Below are 23,709 nucleotides of genomic sequence, written 5' to 3'. Positions count from 1 at the left end.
TTAACTTATATGCAGAATACATCATGAGAAATGCTGGGCTGGAGGAAGCACAAGCTGGAATCAAGACTGCCGGGAGAAATATCAATAACCTCAGATATGCAGATTAACACCACCTTTAGGGCAGAAAGTGAAGAGGAACTAAAAAGCCTCTTGATGAAAGTGAAAGAGGAGAGTGAAAAAGTTGGCTTAAGGCTCAAAATTCAGAAAATGAAGATCATGGCATCTCGTCCCATCACTTCATGGGAAATAGATGGGGAAACAGTGGAAACAGTGTCAGACTTTATTTTGGGGGCTCCAAAATCACTGCAGATGGTGATTGCAGCCATGAAATTAAAAGACACAAAGACTCTTGAGAGTCCCTTGGACTGCAAGGAGATCCAACCAGTCCATTCTGAAGGAGATCAGCCCTGGGATTTCTTTGGAAGGACTAATGCTAAAGCTGAAACTCCAGTATTTTGGCCACCTCATGGGAAGAGTTGACTCATTGGAAAAGACTCTGATGCTGGGAGGGATTGGGGGCAGGAGGAGAAGGGGATGACAGAGGGTGAGATGGCTGGATGGCATCACCGACTTGATGGACATGAGTTTGAGTGAACTCCAAGAGTTGGTGATGGACAGGGAGGCCTGGCGTGCTGCGATTCACGGGGTCGCAAGGAGTCGGACACGACTGAGCGACTGAACTGAACTTCCCCAAAGGACACCGTTTTTTGAAAATCACCTGACAAAGGGGCTTTGTGGAAGTCTGAGCATCCAGTGTGAAGACCTGACACATTGTTGGACAAGGAAAAATATCCAACTGGACGCATACAAGAGGATAACAAGGACCATCACTTGAGCCACATCAGCGCGTGCTCAGGGCAGCCCAGCTCAGCACCGAGAGAAACCCTCTGAGCTTGCAAGCTTTCTCCCTCGGGGGAAGGCGAGAGCATCTGGGTGAGTGCTCAGTTACCCCAGGCGAAGAAGACAATTTCTTTCTTGCTCCAGCCAGAATCCTGAGGTACACTACATGGCCTGGGGTGAGGAGGGGCTTGGAGAACAGCATCCAGGGTTCTCAGGGAGCATCGAAGGGACGCAGATCCTGCTACCTGCCTCAGGTGCCCCATAAGGAGGCCTTCAGGGACCCCATAAGGAGGCTTTCTCAAGAGCTGCTGGACACGCATGACCTACGGGATAACCCTGCAGCTGGTCCACAGACAGCACAAACAATCTGGACGGCTCACCCATGCACAAGCCCACCCTGGGGCTGGCTCATTTTGCACACTCCCAAGAGCACACCAGGATTCCTGCCTGGGAAATCCCACAGGACAGAGGAGCCTGGTGGGCTACAGTCCACGGGGTCGCAAAGAGTCAGACACAACTGAGCGATTAAGCAACAACAAAGCTCACTGACTGTGAGCATTCATAAGATGCCAGGCCTATTCGGCAGGAAGCACTGAGCATGAGCACCCCCCAGCCCCAGGGGAAGCAACCGGAGGCTGCCAGCACCCGGCCTGGCTGTGCAGGTTGCAGAGAAAACGCAGTCTGCAGAGGTTCCCTGGAGAAAGAAAAGCGTGGAGCAGGAACATCCCTAGAAAAGGCCTGGGAAGGCTTCAGGATCCCTAGGAGACAAAACACATTTCTCTCTTGAAGCCAATCAGTATAGACTAAATATGAAGACAGCAACACAAAACTTCAAGGAACATGAAACTCAAGGAAACGCGACCTGTCCAAAAAACACAACAATTATACAGTATGCTGGCCTGGAGAATTCCATGGCATGTATAGTCCATGGGGTCACAAAGAGTCAGATGTGACTGTGCAACTTTAAAAAAAAAAGAAAAAAATACAGCGACTGACCTCCACAAAAAAAAAAAAAAAATGGAGCTCTGCAATTTGCCTAAAAAAGAATGCAAAACAGCTGCTCTAAGGAAGCTCGGTTAGCTATAGGAGCACTCAAAGGTACACACTTTTGGTAACAAAACAAGTTAAGTCCTGGGAATGAAATATACAGGCAGCGCGGTGATTACAGTTAAGACTTTATTTGAAAGTTTCTGAGAAAGTAGACCTTAAAGGTTCTCATCACAAGAAAAAGACTCACTATCTGTGGGGACAGATGTTAACAACATTCATTGTGATCATTTTACAACATGCATGAATAGCAAATGATTATGTTGTGCACTTGAAATTAACATGCTACCTGTCAATGATAACCCAATTTTTTAAAAAAGGAAACAATCGATACTTTTCTGGAGCCCCAGAAGGAGAAAAAAGGGAAAAGGAGCAGAAAGCTACTTAAGAAAATAATGGCAGGCTTCTCGGGTGGCTCAGTTGGTAAAGAGTCTGCCTGCCAATGCAGGAGACGTGGGTTCGATCCCTGGTCTGGGAAGATTCTACATGCCGCACAGCAACCAAGCCCATGCGCTACAACTATTGAGCCTGTGCTCTAGAGCCTGGGGACCACAAGTATTAGCGCACGTGCAGCAACCATGAAAGCCTGTGCATCACAGCAAGAGAAGCCACTACAGTAAGAAGCCGATGTGCTGCAACAGAGAGTAACCCCTGCTCACCGCAAGTACGGAAAAGCCCAGGCAGCAGCGAAGACCCAGGTACAGCCAAAAACAATAAATAAAATTTAAGAAAATAACAATGGCTGAGAACTTCCAAAATCTGGGGAGAAATTTGGACATCCCAGTTCAGGAAGCTCATAAACTCCCAAAAGATTCCCTCACAAAGATCTTCTATAAGACACACTATAATAAAACTGTCTAAAATCACACACACCCACAGAATTTCAAAAGCAGTGGAAAACAATTCCTCACGGTTCAGTTCCTAAGTTGCGTGTAACTCTTTGTGACCCCCTGTAGCCCACCAGGCTCCTCTGTCCATGGGATTCTCCAGGCAAGAATACTGGAGTGAGTTGCCATTTCCTTCTTCAGGGGATCTTCCCCGCCCAGGGATCGAACCTGGCTCTCCTGCATTGCAGGTGGATTCTTTACCAACTGAGCTACCAGGGGAGCCCTGTCCACTTGCACAGAATACCCTTTTCCATTCTTTTACTTTGAGCCTTTGTGCATCCTTAAAGCTGAGCTGAGTCTCTGTAGACAGCATATAGCTGGGTCTTGTTATTTTTATCCATGAAGCCACTCTCCATTGTTTGATTGGACAGTTTAATCTACTTACACTTAGAGTAGTCATTGATTTTTAAGGACTTACTAACGCCTTTGTATTACTCGCTTTCTGGCTCTTTTGTAGTCCCTTTCTTGCTGTTTGCTTTTGCGGTCCATTTTCTATAGCGGTATGTTTTGATTTCCTTTTCTTTATCTTTTATGTATCTACTATAGATTATCAGAAAAATGGACTTCAGGTTTAAAAATGTAACGAGAAAAGAGGGCCATTACACAATGACAAATGGATCAATTCATAAAAAGAAGGTAACACACTATAAATATATGTGCACCCAATATCGCGGCACCCATGTTACGCAAACGTGAACAGATTGGAAGGGAGAAAGCAGCAATGCTACAATAGAGCGGGATTTCAGTACCACCCCGGGGGGCAGAGAGGAGGCGGGCTGGGTGACGGGACCCGGATCCCAGGCCACACGCTTCCTGACACAGACCTTCCTGTTTCGTGAGTGAAACCCCTGCTCCTCCCGTGCTGGCTTACCCTGGGGCAGGGCAGCAGACAGCACTGCCCTCTCCAAGGTCTGGCAACTGTTGCTCTGTATAGTGATTATATCTGCCTCAGTTTGAATAACAGCCCTGTCAGCCAAAATCAGATTAATTTTGCTTAATTCTGCAAAATAAAAAAGTTTAGAATTCTCTCACCTCTGTCCTCCACGTTCTGCAGTTTATGTTTGAAAGTAGTACTTTTCATCAATGACTCTGGGGCCACAGTCTTAAAAAAAAAAGAGGTGGTCAGAAATACATGCATTTATGTCAAAATAAGCAATACGCGGTATTACATCATCCCTCAAGAAGGAATAAGCCAGTACATTAAGTATAATATCAATTCTGGAAAACAGATAAATAACCAACAATTAAATAGTACCTTCGATTCATTTTCTTCAACATCTGAGTGCTCCAGCGAAGAGAGATCGCTCAGCGGGCTGGGGCTGTGAAGTTCTGAGTATTGGAAGAATAAATAGTTATAAGAGAATAAACATGCTAAGAAGCAAATGAAGAAATGACATTTCACTATCAATCTATAAATTAAATTTCAACATACCCTGCCCCCTGTAAGGGATACAGTTATTAAAAAAAAAAAAAAGAAAAAAACTCAAACCAAAAACATTTTGTATCTTTCAAAGTATACATGGGTATAAGGTTTACAAGTTTGCGGATAAAATGAATAGCCAGTTACCTCCACTAGGCCAGCATCTTTTGTGGCTGCCCATGTGGCCCCAAATACATGGCGAGAGCTCTATCATCTCACCGCAGTAGTTCTCTTGCCTCTCTCAGATCTGTTCCTTTGTTCCCCTCACTCTCTAATGCTGTGTTTCCCTCTCTGCTATTTTTCTTTCCCCACTTCTTTTCTTCCAGTGGCAGCCAAATTAAGAGGCTGGCACTCGTGCCTGCTAAGTGCCTGCCAATGTGCTAAGTTGTAGAATGATAAATGTGAAGAAACAATATCCTGACTCTCACCAATTTAAAAGATGTGAATTGTTTCAATAAAATACAGTGGGGGCTGAGATAAACCTTATAAGTCAAGGGTTAGCACACCCTGGCCCCTCAGGTCAAATCCCATCTGTCACTTGGTTTTATAAATAAAGTTTTATGGAAACACAGATACAGCCATTAGTTTACATCTTGTCTGCGACTGATTTGGGACTATGAACACAGAGTTGAATAGTTGCAACAGAAACTCTAGGGGCCAAAAAAGCAAAAAATAAATACTACCTGTTCCTCTACAGAAAAAGTTTACCAAACCCTGCAATCAACCACCATTTGCATTTGTTGCTATTTTAAAAGCAGATGAACACCAGCAATTCTTACACACAAGGTGATCTCAAATGTTAAACGGAATTAAAACACAAAGTCCTCTGTCTTTTGTTAATCAGGACAAGAAAGAGAAGATTAATCAATCATACCTTCACACTTTCTTCAACAGATATCAAGAGAAACATATTTTGCTTTTTTAAACTACTATTTTCAAAATATATTTTTTTCTATGTAAATCAACAGAAAATCACATACCTGTTTTCTGGGCAGAATCTTCAGGAGTTAAAAAGGCAGAACTACTTTGAAATTCGGTTCCAGAAATTTTGGGAGGTGTGACATTATTTTGCCTGGAGGAATCTTTCCGTAAGGGTGTTAGAATTTTAACCTAAAACATAGTACTTTTTACAAAGTGCTAACAGTCACAATCACTCAAAGCAAGTTATCAAAACATTCCAAGACACTTCCAATTTCCTTTTTAAAAATGTTTAAGAATTGGACATGATCCATTTGAAAAAAGAAACAGTAAGACCATAAGATCCCAGGGCTAGAAGCACATTAGGTCATGAATCAATAAACTAACTCAAAGCTGACTCTAAGTTCTCAAAGTGTGGTCCCAGACCACAGCCTCAGCAGCACCTGAGAACCTGATGGAAATGCAAATTCTTAAGCCCCACTGACAACACACTCAATCAAAACTCTGGGGACAGGACGCAGCGATCTGCATTTCTGGTGACCATTCTGGTCATTCTGATGATCACCAAAGTCTGAGAACCACTGCTCTAAGCCAGGAGTCAACAAACTACAGCTCTCCAGCTCAATGGGAATGAAGTTTTCGTAAATAAAGTTTCATTGGAACACAACACATCCGTGCACTTGGGTATTGCACGTGTGGGTGCCTGCATGCTACAATGGCAGAGTTGAACAGTTGCATAGAAACCACCTGCCCCATACTGCTTGACCCTCCACAGAAAAGGTTTGCCAACCCCTGCTTTAAGTTCTTTTCTTAAACTCCAGCACAGAGACGTCAGTGTCAGCTACCAATGTCTCTATAAAGACAGCAATGCCCTCGCTGAGAATCACCACAGACTTCCTGGCAGCTGCATATCTTAAATCTGTGGATTCTTAAAGCTTGGAGGTTTTTTGGTACCTAATTTTTTTAAAGCTGTATATTGTTAAAAACTGTTCTTTGTGCCTATTTCTTTTTTTTTTTTTTTAAGATTTTTTGATGTGGACTATTTTTTTAAGTCTTTATTGAATTTGTTACATACTGCTTCTGTTTTATGTTTTGGTTTTTTGGCTCAGAAACATATGGGATCCTAGCTCCTCAACCAGGGATCAGACCTGCACGCGTTGCCCTGGAGCCAAGTCTTAAGCACTGCACCACCAGGGAAGCCCTTCTGTGGTCTATTTCTAACCGATAACTCCTTATCTCAGGTTGAACTACTCAACAAATATTTAGGTACTTGCTCTGGCTTATAGTTTGAGCTATAAACACTCCCTGTCATTGCAGAACATAAGAGACCCCTGGGCAGATGGAAGAAGGCTGGTACGGGGAGGGCAGTAACAAGCTATGATTAGAGCGCTGTGCTGTGCCAAGTCGCTACGGTCGTGTCCGACTCTATGTGACCCCAGGGACTGCAGCCCGCCAGGCTCCTCTGTCCATGGGATTTCCCAGGCGAGAATACTGGAGTGGGTCGCCATTTCCTTCTCCAGGGGATCTTCCCAATCCAGGGGTCAAACTCACGGCTCCTGCATTGGCAGGTGGGTTCTTTACCACTAGCGCCACGGCCAGATCCCATTAGGGCACTAAACACATTATATTTTCGTACAGGTGAGCAGGGTGCTGTTGTGTCCTCAGAATCCCAGCACTGCTGTAGAAAATCCTTAAACACTTCACACTATATTCTTTAGTGTGTCTGTGTTTTCATGTGTATATGCACATTTATACAGAAGTGTATGTATTCTATATATATGTACAAATTATATATAATATACATATTATATACACGTGATTATATATCACATTATATATCATATATAAAATACATTTCATATATACATGATTATATGTTATATGGCAACCCACTCCAGTGTTCTTGCCTGGAGAATCCCAGGGATGGGGGAGCCTGGTGGGCTGCCGTCTATGGGGTTGTGCAGAGTTGGACACGACTGAAGCGACTTAGCAGCAGCAGCAGTGAAAGTGAAAAGTGAAACTAGAAAATTCTTGAACACTTTGCACTAATTCTACAGTGTGTGTGTTTTTGTGTCTGCATATACACACACACATAAAATATGTGTTATATATACAAGATTATATGTGTATATATGTATATGTTTTTTATATGGTATATAATGTGATATATAATCATACACATATAATATATGATATATATTTATATACATGATATATTATATAAAATACAATCATATACACACATACAAGGACAAAAGCCAACTGCTAAGAGAGGTAATTCTGCTAAAAACATGGTAAATTAATCTTTGAATTGGTCTGGAGGACACTCATGTCCATGTTCTTAACTGCTTTCCTATAAAACAAGTATAACTGAAGGGATTTAAGAAACCTTCAGGGTTTATTCAATATTTATGTAAGCCTGAAGGTATTTCAACCTCTGGCAACATAAAGATTTAAATAATTAAAATCTATGTGAATAACATGTCCACAAACTGAAAACTAAGAGAAAAATTAAATCAAGAAGTTTATTTTAAAATACAAATTCAAAAGAGCACATATTTGTAGGAAATCAGAATAGCCCAGATTTCAAGCATTCTTCGTAATAAACATCTTTCAATAAATTTTCAACCAAAAAAAAAAAAAAAAGATACTAAATCTTTGCCCAAGATTCATACTAAATGTGTGGAACTCCCTTAAGTTTCTACTGAAAGTGGTTTACATACTAGTAAACCACTGGTTTGTTATTTTTCTCTTCCAGAAAGGAGTTTTTTTTTTTTTTAAATAAAGGTAGTCCAAACCTAAACAGATCAACTTGTTTCAAACTTACCCCATAAAGGGCACATGCAGCACAGAAAAAATTTACTCACCTGATCTTTCTCAAGGTCACTGCCACTACTGGGAGGAAAAAGAGGCAAGACTAGAAGGAAAGGAAAGGAGAGCCCAGTGGATACGTTTACTTACGAGAAACACAAAATACTCTCTAGAAGCAATCCCCACTTCCCACAGCTTGCTGAAATGTCTAACTCTCTAATTATTAAGCTTTGTTCTTCTCTGGCCAGCGGGAATTCTTTGCTCCAGACACTGTTTCTGAACGCTCTTCCCATGTTCTTGCTGTTGTTGTTCAGTCGCCAAGTCGTGTCCGACTCTTTGCGACCCCACGGACTGTAGCACGCTAGGCTTCCCTGTCCTACACTATCTCTCGGAGTTTCCTCAAACTCGTGTCCATTGAGTCGGTGATGCCACCCTACCATCTCGTCCTCTCCCACCCTCTTCTCCTTTGAGCTGCCATCTTGCCCAGGGACCGGCCCATGTTCTTCTAGCTTTACCTAACCAGAATACTTCCTCTTCTCCATACTTCTTCAAATCCTATTCTTTTCCCAAGGATTAGCTGAGGTCCCACCCAGCCTTCCTTGAAGCTTTTCCTGAAGATTTCAGCTTAAGTCAGCTTACATCAAACTCCTCTTATCTGAACTCTTTACTCCATTTATCTGTAGTTCATATTTCACAATTATTGGTCAATTCCATATTCTTTAGTACTGTTTCACATACGAACATTTTCCCTTTCCCGTGTAACGGTAGCAGGATCACGTGATCATACATCTTGTTGATACCCTTTCCCATCACATCCCGCAAAAGTAACACCTACTGATTCATTTGAAAAGTGACTGGAAAGAAAACACATACCAGACTTACTTCTTAGGCTGCTTCTTCCGGTTCTTGTCTTTTTCCTACTGGGATACGACTTCAAGGATTTCCTTTTTCGGTTACCGGCCCAAGACAGCTCACTGCCGCTACTACTTGAATCTTGATTACTCTCCGAGAAAAGGTGTTTCCTATAATCAAACTTTTACAAACACAGGTGATACATGAGAGCTGCTGAAAGGATGCCAGTGGCATTTATGTACAATTAAACACATGACTATGAAGTTAGGCAAAAGAGAAGTAACTCCTTGAGAAGACTGGGCTGTCTTACACAATAAAAGGGCACAGAAGTACAGAGAAGGGAGAAAAAGAAGATGATTATATCCTTAGACAGCTGCTGTTGCAAAAGATAACAAAATCCCCTCTGATCATAATTGTAGAGATGGTAGGTAACTTTCCAAAAGCTGATGCACCTGATTACATGCTATCACCAACTTCAAAATGCTAGCCCATAGGACTGAGAACCACAGCTAAAAGAAAGCCAGAAGGAACTTTGCTTGTTTGGAATCCATGATCTCAATTTTAGGAACAAAAATCTCATTTATTGTTCACATACAGATTTCTTTTTTAGTGCACTGATGATAGACTTAAAGCACTCTGCTTCCCAAAAGAAGAGCAGCAGAGAGATGGAAGCGGACATGTAGGAACAGAGCAACATCATTGACTTAGAACAAAACATTTCTTTTCAATTCATTAACACTTCTGATTCTATTCAGAGGAAATCTCAGCTGCTAGAAAGTCTTTAACACTTCTCTTTTACTTCATAATCTTCTGTTAAATTTACTTTTAATTTGGAGGATAATTGCTTTACAATATGGTGTTGGTTTCTGCCATACAACAAATGAATCAGCCTTAAGTACACATGTGTCTTTTTTGACAAAGCAAGGACAGACGTTTGGCTCAAAGCCGAATACAAGGAAAAGTATCACAATTCGATATAAGTTTGCTATTCTCCTTGTACTTACTTGGGGGCTTTACCAACTAGTTGTTAGAATTAATGCTGGTTTTCCACTTGAAAGTGAAATACTTCCTTTTAAAAAGACCTTAAGATAAATTTAACTGAGAAACATAAAGACGCAGAGCCAAGGCAAAGTTTGAAGATGGTATGCAAATAACCAAAATGAGAAGGACTGCCCAAAACAATCAAAGTGATTCCATTACCGACATCCGTGTTTCTTGCTTTCTATTATCCTCGAAAGCAGAATCTTTCCTGAAAGCAAAATATATTGAATTAACGGAAGTGTGGCAGCAACACCTTCGCCCTTATTTTTCTGCCATGTGCCCTTTGCATACTGTGAGCCCAGCGCACCAAAAGTGCCCTATTCTGTGGCAAACTTGTCTTGCCATCCATTTCCATACATCTTCTGCCTGCCAACAATTCGCTATTTAAAACAAAACCTATGTTGAGCCCATCTCCGTGAGGCACATAAAGACGAGGATGCAGGACAAAAAGCGCAAGGCAGCAGCGTTTCCTACCCGGTTGTGTCTTAGACCCGGCTGGGCGCTACGAAAGCCTTTCTGGGGATCAGTGACGTCAAGCATCTTCTCACACATGTCTTGACCATTTGTATATCTCCTTTGCAGAAATGTCTGTTGAAAGCCTTTCCCCTCCTTTTTTAATCAGATGATTTTTTTTTTTTTTGGCTATTGAATGTAGGCATTCCTTATATTTTTTGGATATTAACCCCTTCTCAGATAACATGGTTTGCTATTATCTATTTGCTAGCATACAGAAAGAAATTTAATTTTTGTATACTAATCTTTAAGGTTTTTAAAATAACATTTATGTCTTAAAAGTTAACACATGCATAATAGGAAACCAAAAAACACAAGGAGCGAAAAAACAAAGTGATTCATAATCACAAGTACTTTACCACTTGGTGTGTCCTTCTAGGTCCCTTGTATCTTTCAATTTTGTTAAATTGGGGAGTTGTTTAGTGGGGACAGCATTTCAGACGGGGAAGATGGAAAATGCTCGGGAGATGGGCGGAGGTGACGACTGTACATACAACAGCGTGAGTGCACTTACTGCCACGGAACATACACTCACAATGTGAAGACAGCAAACTCTACACGATGTCTATTTTATCACCATTTTTTAAAAAGTCAGCCCTATACTAAATGTTATTGTGCATGTGTGTGTAGTCTGAAAAGGGATAGAATAGGATAATCAAAGAGCTAGTTTAAAATCCCACTTGGAGACTATAGGTAGAGGGGGAACTTGAAGGAACTTTGGGAGACCAATGTAAGTTAATGATCACCCCAGAAAGCAAATGGAAAATCATGAAGCAAAGCAGGCTTGCTTAACAATGAAACTAACAACAGAAATACACATCAAGTCAATGATGTTTGCATCCTGCCGGTTGAGGTCACCAGGTTAATGATTCCTAGGACATGCTCCTCTGCATACATTAAAAACAAAAATAGAGGGGAAAGGTGACATTCCAAAGTGGAAACCCCTCATCATACCGATTGCTGTTGTTTAGTCACTAAGTTGTGTCCAACTCTTGGCGACCCCGTGGACTGTAGCTGCCAGGCTCCTCCGTCCATGGAATTCTCCAGGTGAGAATACTGGAATGGGTTGCCATCTCCTTTTCCATGGGGATCTTCCTGACCCAGGGATCGAACCCACGTCTCCTGCATTGATTCTTTACTGAGTCACCTGGGAAGCCCCATTATACTGATACCTGACATGCTTTACCATAGTCTAGCATACATAACCATTCTTCTGCTGATTTGAATAGTGCCATGATGGTCCCAATTTGACCATGTAGAGACAAGAAAACTTCCCAGCCTGACATGGAGGAGGAGCCGATGATGGAAGCTTAACTCAAAAATAAGGAAAATGGTGGTCTTCTCCCTGCTGTTCCTTTAATTATAAAAATGTAACCTGTGAAGCGCTCAAAGCCCTCTCACCTGCCTGCAAACGCACCTTTTTAGCAAGAGCATGCTCGGCCGTTTCTGACTCTTTGGGACCCCACAGACTGTAGCCCTCTATCCAGGGAATTTTCCAGGCAAGAACTAATAAACTCTTTCCTTACCTGACACTCTGCTTCTCATTGACTTCTTTATGCATTGAGACAGAAAAACCTGTGCTCTTCTGAGCCCTGAATTGCGTTCTGTGGTTTCAGTCTGAATGTAAAAGCAGTTGTACGTGCTGTTTTACTTATTTCAACACAAAAGAGCTAAAAAGCTCTGAGCAGTACCCAAAATTTCTTTGCCATAAAGGCATCTGAATGTCCCTTTTAATTGAGGTACTCGTTTACAGACAGAGAAACAGAGACCCAGCGATGAACAGATTACTCCAGTCTAGAAACCTTAGCTCAGAGTCTGGTGGTTTTGCTAGACGTTCTTGGGGAATGAGTACCCTCTGGAAGACGAAGACCTACCCTCTGCTCTACGTGGACATATTCTGCAGGATGACAAGTGAGCAGCCCCTTCCCAAAGACAAATCTAGACTTCTCGGAGCAGCAGCAACAATGTTCCACGCTTCCCAGAAGGAGACAAAGGATTCTCGGATTCAAGCAGGGCTGGGGAGTTCTCACATGCTGAATGGAGGATCAGACAGGCACAGAGAAGGGCAGCAGGTTTCTGGGAGGAACAGAGCCCCAGAAGAAGGTTGCTGGGTCGCCTGAGCCCAGCACACTTCCAAACCAGGCTCCAGCTCCCACTCCTGCTGCAGTGGGCGTGAGAGGAAGAAGTAAAGCCGGAAGAAACCTGGATTCCTCTACGGATCTGAAATGATGAAACACTGGATGCCTGGACAAGAAAGTATGACGAGAAGGAAGCGGAGTGGTGGTGTAGGTCTCTGCTCTCTTCTAATTGAAAGAGACCTCTGCCCAGGAAATGGCTAGCTTCAGCGATGATACAAAAACACTCCTTTTTAGTTCCTGGACAGCCTGACAGGCTGTAGGCTTCGAACTTTCATTTTTTAAGGTCAGACAGGAACAGATTTCACAGCGTGACAAAGAGTACTTTATTAATGTTAGTGAAAACATTAGTAAAAATGTTAGTAAAAACTAACATTATTAAAGGAGAAATAGAGCTGTTCATTGGTAAAGCATCCGCCTGCAATGTAGGAGACACCGGTCCGATCCCTGGATCGGGAAGATCTCCTGGAGCAGGAAACAGCAACCCACACCAGTATTCGTGCCTGGAGAATCCCATGGACAGAGGAGCCTGGCGGGCTACAGTCCATGGGGTTGCAAAGAATCGGACATGACTGAGCACAAATGCAGGTCCTAGAGCTGCATACGTAATTTACAACTTGGGGATTTACATATGTAAATTACACGTGTAATTTACAACTTGGAATTTACATACGTAAATTACACGTGTAATTTACAATTATATATAAATGGTAAACCCTTAAAGCCCCCAAATAATAAATGCTGACACAGATACACAACACAGAAAGATATCTAATAATTCAAAGAAGAAGAATGGTGTTTGGGAGGTAGAGCCATAACAATATATAAAAACTAATGAAGTAAATAAAGGAAATTATCACTCACTGAGGATCCTTTGTGGGACTGTGTCTGGTAGAAAGAAGCAGCAGCCCACATCAGTACTGGATCTGTTCATTCATTCATTAGTTCATCCATTAGTGAAATTATATTACTGAACCTACTAATGAGAAAGTCTAGCAACCAGAACCCTCAAAGACTGTTGGTGCTAACGTAGAATGCTCTAAAGACACTGGAAAACATCTTGGCAGGTTTTAAGAAGTGAAAGATACACCAACTATGATCCAGCTATCCCACTCCTATATATTCACCCCAGAGAAAAGAAAACATAATCTCCATACAGAGGAGTTTCCCAGGTGGCACAGTGGTAAAGAATCTGCCTGCAATGCAGGAGACTGGGGACCAGGAATGCAAGATTCCTGGGTCAGGAAGATCTCCTGGACAGGAAATGAAAAACCACTCCAGTATTCTTGCCTGGAGAATCCCATGGACAGAGGAGGCTGGTGGGCTACAGTCCATGCAGCTGCAAAGAGTCGGATGTGACTTAGCAGCTAAACCACCTCCACTTCCACACGGAGACTTACACATGAAGCCTAAAGGGCTGTACTTGTAACAACGAAAATACTGGAAATTCAAATGTCCATCAACAGGAGAATGGATAGACAAGTTGTGGTATATCCGTACAATAGATCCACTATTCTCCATACCACTCATAACATAAAGGAATGAACTGCTGATACAACGTGAAGAATCTCAAAATACTAGGTTGGCCAAAAAGTTTGTTCAGATTTTTCTATAAGTGATGAGAAAACCAAACTTCCTGGCCAATCCCAATAATTACAATGAATGAAAGATGCTAGGAAAGAAAAAAAAAAAAAGAGTGCGTCCAGTTTGATTCCACTTAAGTAAGATTTTTAAAACTACAAACTCATCTATAGTGACAAAGCAGATCACTGATTGCCAAGGGTGGGGGTGGGCATGGAGAAAGAGGGAGGGATTTCCAAGGGGCAGGAAGAAATTCTTGGAAATGATGGACATGGTCCTTATCTTGATTGTGGTGATGGCTCCTGGGTGCAGACAAATGTCAAAACTCAAATTGTATACTTTGCATAGGTACATGTTATTTCAATTGTATCTCAACAAAGCTGTAAAAAAAAAAAAAAAATCACATGCATGGCCCATTCTTCAGAGGCCTACAGAGAAAAGTGGCAAATAAATTATTGCCAAGTGATACTCATTTTCTGTCTCGGAGTATCTAGTGTTCTGCTAGGGAAAACTACGTCACCAAAGATAACACTGGGGCTACAGTTTCCTCCCCCAGTGCTTTGTCAGAACTCTCCACCACGACCCATCTGTCTTGGGGGGCCCTGTAGAGCATGGCTCATAGCTTCATTGAGTTATGCAGGCCCTGTGGCCACGATAAGGCTGTGATCCTTGAAAGGGGTAGAGATCCACAGGACAAGAGAACACTCCAGCCCTGCTGAAATTATTCACAGAAAACTGCACATAACGCTCTCTCCTTGTGTGGGGCAAGGCCAGATGCAGGAAAGGGGAAAACCCAAATGGTCAAATTGCAATTAACGAGTCACATTAACAACAATCTACGTGGTTTATGGGCTTCCCTGGTGGCTCAGATGGTAAAGCATCTGCCCGTGATGCAGGAGGCTCAGAGTTCGATCCCTGGGTTGGGAAGATACCCTGAAGAAGGAAATGGCAACCCACTCCAATATTTCTACCTGGAAAATCCCATGGACAGAGGACCCTGCTGGCTGCAGTTCACGGGGTTGCAGAGTCAGACACGACTGAGAGATTTCGCATGGTTTATGACTTCTGAAAATCACTTACCTGGATGTATCGTTTAAAGTAGGAAACTGAATTGTTGCTGATGATTCTTGTAAATCTACAGAATACTCATGTTCTGAGGTAACTTCCAAGCATAAAAATGGAAAACAAAAATTGTTAAGCATCTGAAGTATACATTGAAATATACCATTCAAGTCCTATGATAGAAAAAAAAAAATCTGACCTTTTTGTGTATCATCCAGTTTTGACTTTTTGGGTGAATTATCAGCTGTATTTGTTTGCTGCAGGAAAATGCATAAACATCTGCTTAATTAGGGTGCCTTTGAGACTTTTTGGAATCATTCTATACCTCCAAAGAAAAGCATTTGAATACTAAGATATCAGGCTCTTTCTTCATTAAATTTGGTTCCAAGTGACTATTGGCTATTAAAAAAAAAAAGATACCCACCCACAGGAGAAGGTTTACCACATCCAAGATAATCAAGAGTGTCTCATAGTCACTAAGGGAGACATCGAAGGAAGACTTACAAAAATATCAACAGCATCATAACTGTTCAAGTTCCCCAAAAGACAGTCTATCTGTAGAAATAATCTTTGGTGTATATTTGTTTAAAAAATATGACACTATCATCACACTTCTCTACAGTCTGTCCATGTGATCAAACATAAGAAAATGGACTGAACATCAATACATGCCAAGCCTTGTGTTAGGTGCTTTACATATATTCTGTTTTTAGTCCCAAGAGGGCCACACTATAAAGCAGGTATTGCTTGTTTTCTCTAGTCACTTAAGTCATATCCAACTCTTTACGACCCCATGGACTGCAGCCTGCCAGGCTCCTCTGTCCATGGGATTCTCCAGGCGAGAATACCAGAGTGGGTTGCCATTTCCTTCTCCAGGGAATCTTCTAGGTCCAATAATTGAACCTGCATCTCCTGCATTGGCAGGTGGATTCTTTATCACTGAGCCACCAGGAAGCCCAAACCAGCTTTGTTCTATAGATGAGAAGCCTCAGTCCCAGGGATGTTATGTCATTTCCTCAAGTTCCCACAGTCAGTAACTAAATGCCAGGTCTGATTCCAGAAATGATGCTGCTTCTCACAAGCTCAGTCTCCAAATCCCAAATGAGGGAATGAGGCAAAGCCAGCCAAGTCACACATTCCACTGGAAACCCAAGTTGAGGGAAAGGCAAGCAAAAATAAGTACAACTGATGAACCTAATTTAGAGGAGGGGATCGTCAAAAAAAGCCATGCCTGGGCAGGAGAAACTGGAGAACCAGCCGGGAGAGTCAGCTTCCACCTGCCAGCACCCCAGTGGACACGGTTCAGAATCCTGCCCTCAGGTCCTTGTACTTACAGCAGGCTCAAACTGGTTATTTAAGGGGAGAGTTATCAGGTGGTGGTCATCTTCAGCCCTGGTTAACTCTGCCGGCTTGGTAGAGTCCTTTTCTTGGTCTGTACGCATGAAGAAAAGAGCAATAAAAAATGGTAATAACCATACAAAATGCTGCATACATCCTGCAAATGCTCGTCATGGGATCCACACTGCTGGTACAGCGCCATCTTCTGGTAAGAGCTGGTAATTGGGACCTGCCTCAAACACCAAAAATCTAGAGGCACCTTGGGCTTTGGGTCTAACTCATAAGAAATATTTCACCTGTGCAGGGCCAGCTTTGTGGGCAGACAGGCCCCTACATACCCCTAGCATTTGCCTCCAGCCACCCCATCATTATTTCTCCTTTGTCATTTCCAACTGACTCCCAAAGAGACTGTATCAGGTGGACAAAATAATTCAAGGTTTAATTTGCAACTTTTTTCTTCAAAGGTGTAACACATTAATTACTCTTATATGACCACAGGTTTTCAGTAACTGCTTTCAAGTAACATGTTATCACTGCTTCTACGGGGAATCCAGGTAAGAAATTTTGCTGTTTCCCAATATACCTGTCTCTATTTTGTGGCTGCTAGGAATCTCAGTGTCTTCTTTCTCTAATTCACCAAAAACGGCCGAGATTTTTGTCTGGTCAGGCATCACCTGAAATGCACACCAAAACCACACGGTTTTTAAAAGCAGTAATTCTTTTATAAATTTAACATTAACAGGTATAGAGAGAAATAGACAGCAATATGATAATAGTGAAAGTGAAGTTGCTCAGTCGTGTCTGACTCTTTGCAACCCCATGGACTGTAGCCGACCAGGCTCCTCCGTCCGTGGGATTCTCCAGGCAAGAGTACTGGAGTGGGTTGCTGTTTCCTTCTCCAGGAGATCTTCCCAACCCAGGGATCGAACCCGGGTCTCCCACATTGCAGGCAGATGCTTTACCATCTGAGCCACCAAGGAAGCTATGATAATAGTAAGGGACTTTAAATGGGGGCTTCCCAGGTAGAGCTAGGGGTAAAGAATACACCTGCCAAGGCAGGAGATGCAAGAGACGTGGGTTCCATCCCTGGGTCAGGAAGATCCCCTGGAGAAGGGAATGGCTACCCACTCCAGTATTCTTGCCTGGCAAATTCCATGGGCAGAGGAGCCTGGAGAGCTACAGAACACGGGGCTGCAAAGAGTCGGACATGACTGAGTGACTGAGCACACACAAGGGACTTTAATATCCCACTTACATCAATGGATACATCATTTAGATGGAAAATTAACGTGAAGACATCAGCCTTAAATTAATGTTAGATCAGATGGACTTGACATACACATAACATTCTACCCAAAAGCAACAGAATACACATTCTTTCAACACACATAGAATCCAGGAAACACTTATATATTAGGCCACAAAACAAGTCTTAATAAATTTAAGACTGAAATCATATTAAGCATCCTTACTGACCACACTGATGTGAAACCAGAAATCAATTACAAGAGAAAAACAGGGAAATTCATGAATATGTGGTGACTAAATGACACACTTCTGAAAAACCAATGGGTCAATGAAGAAAGCAAAAGAGCACTTAAAAATACCTTTTGGCAAATGGAAATAAAACATACCAAACTTATGCAGCAAAAGCAGTTCTAAGAGGGAAATTATAGTGATAAATGCCCACATCAAAAAATAAAGAAGAAAGATCTCAAATAAACAACATATCTTTACACTTGAAGGAACTAGAAAACGAAAATAAATGAACCCAGTTAGTAGAACGAAGAAAAAAAGAATGGAGATAAATGAAGTAGAGGCAAAAAAAAAACAGAAAAGATCAACAAAACTAAGAGCTATTTCTTTGAAAATATAAACAAACCTGACAAATATTTCTCTGGAGTCACATATGTACTTTGACATAGAATATTACACAGCCATTAAAAAGAAGCAAATCTGCCATTTGCAACAATACGGACGGACTCTGAGGGCCTTATGCAAACTGAGGTAAGTCAGACAGAGAAAGACAGATTCCGTGTGGTCTCACTTGTATGTGCAATCTTGAAAATGACAACAACAAAAATAAGCTCACAGATACAAACAGCAGATTGGTGATTCCAGAGGAGGGGGTTGAGGGTAAAAGAAACGAGTGAAGGGCGTCGAAAGGTACAAACTTCCTGTTATAAAATGAGTATGTCAAGGGGATTTAACGTACAGCATCGTGACTATAGTTAATACTATACTGCATATTTGAAGTTGCTAAGAGAGTAAAAGTTTTCACAAGAAGAAAAAATTTCTAATAATGGTGATGACTATCAACTAGTCTCATAATGGCAATTATTTCACAATATATACAAAATGGAATCGTTATGATTTATACCTGAAACAAATGTTTTATGTCAATTATATTTCAATTTATAAAACCCCAATATGGAAATCAAACAGAAGAATTAAACACATCACCTGTTTGTCTTCTCCTAAAGCTTTAATGGAAGCTTGTGATATGTTGAATTGCAATTCAAAATGGATTTCTATTTTCGTCACTTCTTTGTTTCTGATATTAATAGGCTTCTTCAGGTAAATTTTGAGCATCTTCATCTCAGTTTCTAGCAAAAAATAAAGTCAATATAGATCAACAAACTGAAAGGGGTTGTGTTTTTAAATTTCATAATTTTAAATGACTGGGATATTTGCTCACTGTCCAGATTTTTCTGCAACGAGAAGTTGAAAAGACATTATTTAAATAAAGTTACTCTGAAATTATTTTTATCAAATGCACATGTGTTTTTATATACACACATTATGTTTAAGTAGTTAATCTTGCAGAAACAGAAGTAATTTAGCAGCATAGCAATTGAGACGGGTCTTCTAAAATTCAATCCAGTTTTTAAAAGAACGTTTGTGAATACAAAGCTATCATCTCTGACAGATATTTTACTTCTCAATATATTAAGCACAACCTTCATTCTCATTCTTTCTCTTAGATCCCACCCATTTCTATAATTCAAAATAAAATCCACCGTTTCCAATATACAAACTGAAATAATCCACGCTCATCTCAACAGACTCCACTTGAAGAGAAATGGAAACATCCTCGGAGAGGCCTGCTTCTCAGACAATAGTCTCCTTGAGGGTCTCCGACCAGGACACCAGCTCTTTACTGACAAATAGTAGCTGGTTTTAATAGAGGAACCAGTTCAGACCACAATTCACAGCAAATCCAAGCGTAAGCCACAGCGAGTACAAGCTGCATTGGAAGCAGTAGGAACAAAAACTCATGAGAGCTGGCAAAGCTTGTTCACAAACTGATGAGAATGGAAAAAGGAAAAACAGACACACACCTGGATCCAGATCTGTGGCCCCTGATACTCGAAATACGGCTAGTACAACATGAGATGTGTTATAAGCACAAAACCACAGCTTATAAAGACTAGTACCAAAAAGAGAAGGTAAAGTATTTCATTGATTGTTCATACTGATTACATGTTAAACTGTGAATATTTTGGACATATTGAGTGAAATACACATTAAAATTAGTCCACTTGAAAAAAAACTTTAATGAGGTTACTAGAAAAATTTTAATTAAATATATGGTTCAGATCATATTTACATAGGATAGTGCTGGCCTCTAGTGAAATTCAACAATCCCCCAAAGGCTGATCTTACTGGACATTCAGTCTCTGCAGGGTAAGTCTCAAACTCTGCAGCAAAAACAATTTAAAACAATATCTGAAAAAGTAAATAGCTAACTGTGGTGTTGGAGAAGACTCTTGAGAGTCCCTTGGACTACCTGGAGATCAAAAATCCATCCTAAAGGAGATCAGTCCTGAATATTCATTAGAAGGACTGATGTTGAAGCTGAAACTCCAATCCTCTGGCCACCTGATGTGGAGAGTTGACTCATTGGAAAAGACCCTGATACTGGGAAAGACTGAAGGCAGAAGGGGACAGCAGATGATGAGATGGTTGGACAGCATCACTGAATCAATGGATATGAGTTTTAGCAAGCTCTGGGAGCTGATGATAGGGAAGCCTAGTGTGCTGCAGTCCACGAGGTCACAAAGAGTCAGACACAACTGAGCGACTGAACTGAACTGAGCTGTGGGGCTAAATGCAAAGATACAAGGGTGAGAAAAAATAGCCCAAGAACTATACCAAACCCTCAACAGGCTCCTAAAGCACTGCCAACCCCTTAGCAGGAAGGGCTGTGCACACAAAAGGCAAGTCTTGCTCACCGAGTTTGCTATACAAGCCTCAGTTTCCTCAACTATAAAACTACCGCAAGTCACAGCTACCTCCACCAGCTCCTACGAAGCACTTTATGAATCTCAGAGTCTCCCCAAAAGGTGATATATTTATGAAGTATAGGATACTGACTTGGCAAGTGGGTTACTGAAAACCACCTCAGCAGCAAAATCCAGGGTTCAGAAACTTACAATATGCAAAGTAATATTAGGATGTGACCACAGTCAGATCCATGGGAAGTCTCTATAAAATACTGACTTCAGAGTAAACACCAATGATAAGTTATATATCTTAAATAGTAACAGGTGGTGACTATACAGTATCCCTGGTGACTCAGACAGTAAAGAATCTGCCTGCAGTGCTGGAGACCTGGGTTGGATCCCTGGGTTGGGGAGATCCCCTGGAGAAGGGCATGGCAACCCACTCCAGTATTCTCGCCTGGAGAATCTCATGGACAGAGGAGCCTGGCAGGCTACAGTCCATGGGTTTGCAAAGAGTTACTCTTAATTTATACTTATATTTAATTTAAATTTTTAGTGAGATGTTTATAAACCCCTTTCCTAGAGAGAGGGGGCACTTCCAGCTCAGCATATACTGTGACTACAGAACCGCTGGCTTCTGCTCCTTCCCATCTGTGTCACCATAAAAAATATACATTTGATCTTGGCCTCGGTTCCTGACACAGAACTCCTAAAATCCATTTTAAGCAACGGGGTGCTAGAAGCATCTTTTGCTCTCATATTTGGTCTTTGACCTTGGTTCCTGACACCGGAGCTTCTAACACCCTTGGCATCTCCTGAGTGATGAGTGTGTTTTGTAAGTTCATGAGGTGACTGGGGGCTGGAGGAGCCTAGACAACTTCAGGATGCACACTGGTCCCCAGAAAGACCAAGGAATGGTTAGAGGGTTGGAACTTCCATCTTCCCAACCTTCAGGGAGGGGAGAAAAGGCCAGAGATGGAGTTAATATTGGATCATGCCTACATGATAAAGCTTCCATAAAAATCCCTAAACTATGGGGTTCAGGGTTCACAGAGCCGTCGGGCTAGTGAACACCAACATTCCAGGAGGGTGATGCAGCCGACCTCCTCAGAAAGGCAGGCCCCTGCACTGTGGACCCTCTGGATCCTTTATTATGTATGCCCCCTATAATAAACTGATAAATGTAAACAAACATGTTTCCCTGAGTTCTGTGAACCATTATAGCAAATTATGAAACCTGAGGAGGAGCTTGTGGGAACCTCTGAGTGGTACCCGGTTGGTCAGGCATACAGGTGTCAACCTGTAATTGACTTGCAATCAGCATCTGAATGATGGGCAGTCTTTACCACCCTTTCCTTCTCCCAGCTGCACGGTGAGAGGCTCTCCTTCTGCCTCTTCCTCTACTGCCTCCTCATGCCACAACTTCCCTCTTTTTCTAATAATATTTAACAGAAGAAATTAAATAACGCAAGTGATTCTTGTTCATAGAAACTCAAATTGTATTTATCAAACGCATCTATTTACAAATCTATTTGTGTAGTTCTTTGCATCTTCCTGGTTACTAGATCTTACCAATTATCTCATTAATGGGGCCTTTAATCCATGTTTTATTAATGTATTTTTATGAGGGTCACCATGTCACCTTTTCAAAAATTATCCTTTAACAAAACACTGAAGTTAACTTATGTACCTAGGAAAGTCCAGCAAGGAACACTGGGGGCTGAGTGAGGTCCACCTTACCCTCAGGAGCCCCTTGGGAGAACCTCCAGTGAGAGTTTCCAGCTGGGAAGGATGGGTCTGCTCTCTCCAGGGCTTGTGGGGTGAGAATCATGTTACACGTGGTCCCACTTTTCACCCTAATCTGAACCTCCACGGTGGCCAAGTTCAATTCAGCCTGCATGAGAGACACTGTCCTTCTTGTCTGTAGTTTCAATTTTCCATTTCTATTATTTCGGTATAAATAGGCAAGCTGCCCTAGATTCTTTGTGAAGTAAGCATAGCATCCATATAATTGCATAGTATTTTAACTCTTTAGTAAACCCAATTACTTCAATGATTATGTGTATGGAGTTATTTTCAAAACATCCTTGTATTTTTTTAAAGACCCAATTCAGGGATCCTGGTTAAGTGTGATTACATCTGAAATACTCAACTAGACCAGCACCTTACTTTTATCCACCCATAAAAGAATCACTCCCCAATTCCATGCCCCTCAACTCTACCTACCAAGCAGAGAAGAAAGGTGAGTGGTGGAGATTTAAGAAGAGGGGTGCAGAGGGCAAATATTTACATACATGTTGAAATTATCCCTGTAACTCATACATTGCTAGTGCAAATATGTGGGAAAGAGAAGGGAGGTACCATCAGATCAGTTCAGTTCAGTCGCTCAGTCGTGTCCGACTCTTTGAAACCCCATGAACCGCAGCACGCCAGGCCTCCCTGTCCATCACCAACTCCCGGAGTTCACTCAAACTCACGTCCATCAAGTTGGTGATGCCATCCAGCCATCTCATCCTCTGTCATCCCCTTCTCCTCCTGTCCCCAATCCCTCCCAGCATCAGAGTCTTTTCCAATGAGTCAACTCTTCACATGAGGTGACCAAAGTACTGGAGTTTCAGCTTTAGCATCATTCCTTCCAAAGAACACCCAGACTGATTTCCTTTAGAATGGACTGATTGGACCTCCTTGCAGTCCAAGGGACTCCCAAGAGTCTTCTCCAACACCACAGTTCAGAATCATCAATTCTTTGGGGCTCAGCTTTCTTCACAGTTCAACTCTCACATCCATACATGACCACTGGAAAAACCATAGCCTTGACTAGATGGACCTTTGTTGGCAAAGTAACGTCTCTGCTTTTGAATATGCTGTCTAGGTTGGTCATAACTTTACTTCCAAGGAATAAGCGTCTTTTAATTTTATGGCTGCAATCACCATCTGCAGTGATTTTGGAGCCCCGAAAAATAAAGTCTGACACTGTTTCCACTGTTTCCCCATCTAGTTCCCATGAAGTGATGGGACCAGATGCCATGATCTTCGTC

At 41.9% G+C, this 23,709-nt stretch overlaps 1 protein-coding gene across 16 annotated transcripts in view; it reads right to left on the bottom strand.

Moving 5' to 3' along the window:
• SYCP2L (synaptonemal complex protein 2-like) overlaps nucleotides 1-23,709 on the bottom strand; it is a 70,958-nt gene that overhangs the window by 24,074 nt on the left and 23,175 nt on the right. For 15 of the 16 annotated variants that reach the window (XR_824938.1, XR_824942.1, XR_824939.1 and 12 more), the window contains 11 exons: nucleotides 18,909-19,051; nucleotides 17,029-17,119; nucleotides 16,442-16,539; nucleotides 15,307-15,364; nucleotides 15,126-15,207; nucleotides 9,976-10,024; nucleotides 8,797-8,956; nucleotides 7,980-8,029; nucleotides 5,175-5,304; nucleotides 4,030-4,103; nucleotides 3,807-3,876 (listed from right to left, as the gene is read on the bottom strand). Coding sequence is in view for 4 of the 16 variants with exons in the window: in XM_010835863.1 (XP_010834165.1) it covers nucleotides 3,807-3,876; nucleotides 4,030-4,103; nucleotides 5,175-5,304; nucleotides 7,980-8,029; nucleotides 8,797-8,956; nucleotides 9,976-10,024; nucleotides 15,126-15,207; nucleotides 15,307-15,364; nucleotides 16,442-16,539; nucleotides 17,029-17,119; nucleotides 18,909-19,051 (1,005 nt within the window). In the remaining 12 variants the exon portion in view is untranslated. The remainder of the gene's footprint in view (nucleotides 1-3,806; nucleotides 3,877-4,029; nucleotides 4,104-5,174; nucleotides 5,305-7,979; nucleotides 8,030-8,796; nucleotides 8,957-9,975; nucleotides 10,025-15,125; nucleotides 15,208-15,306; nucleotides 15,365-16,441; nucleotides 16,540-17,028; nucleotides 17,120-18,908; nucleotides 19,052-23,709) is intronic. The other variant, XR_824937.1, reaches the window with a different exon arrangement.

The sequence above is a fragment of the Bison bison genome, unplaced genomic scaffold (assembly GCF_000754665.1).
Source record: "Bison bison bison isolate TAMUID 2011002044 unplaced genomic scaffold, Bison_UMD1.0 scf7180017864053, whole genome shotgun sequence".
In the NCBI taxonomy this organism is placed as follows: domain Eukaryota; kingdom Metazoa; phylum Chordata; class Mammalia; order Artiodactyla; family Bovidae; genus Bison; species Bison bison.
This window is presented reverse-complemented; position numbering and strand designations above follow the sequence as displayed.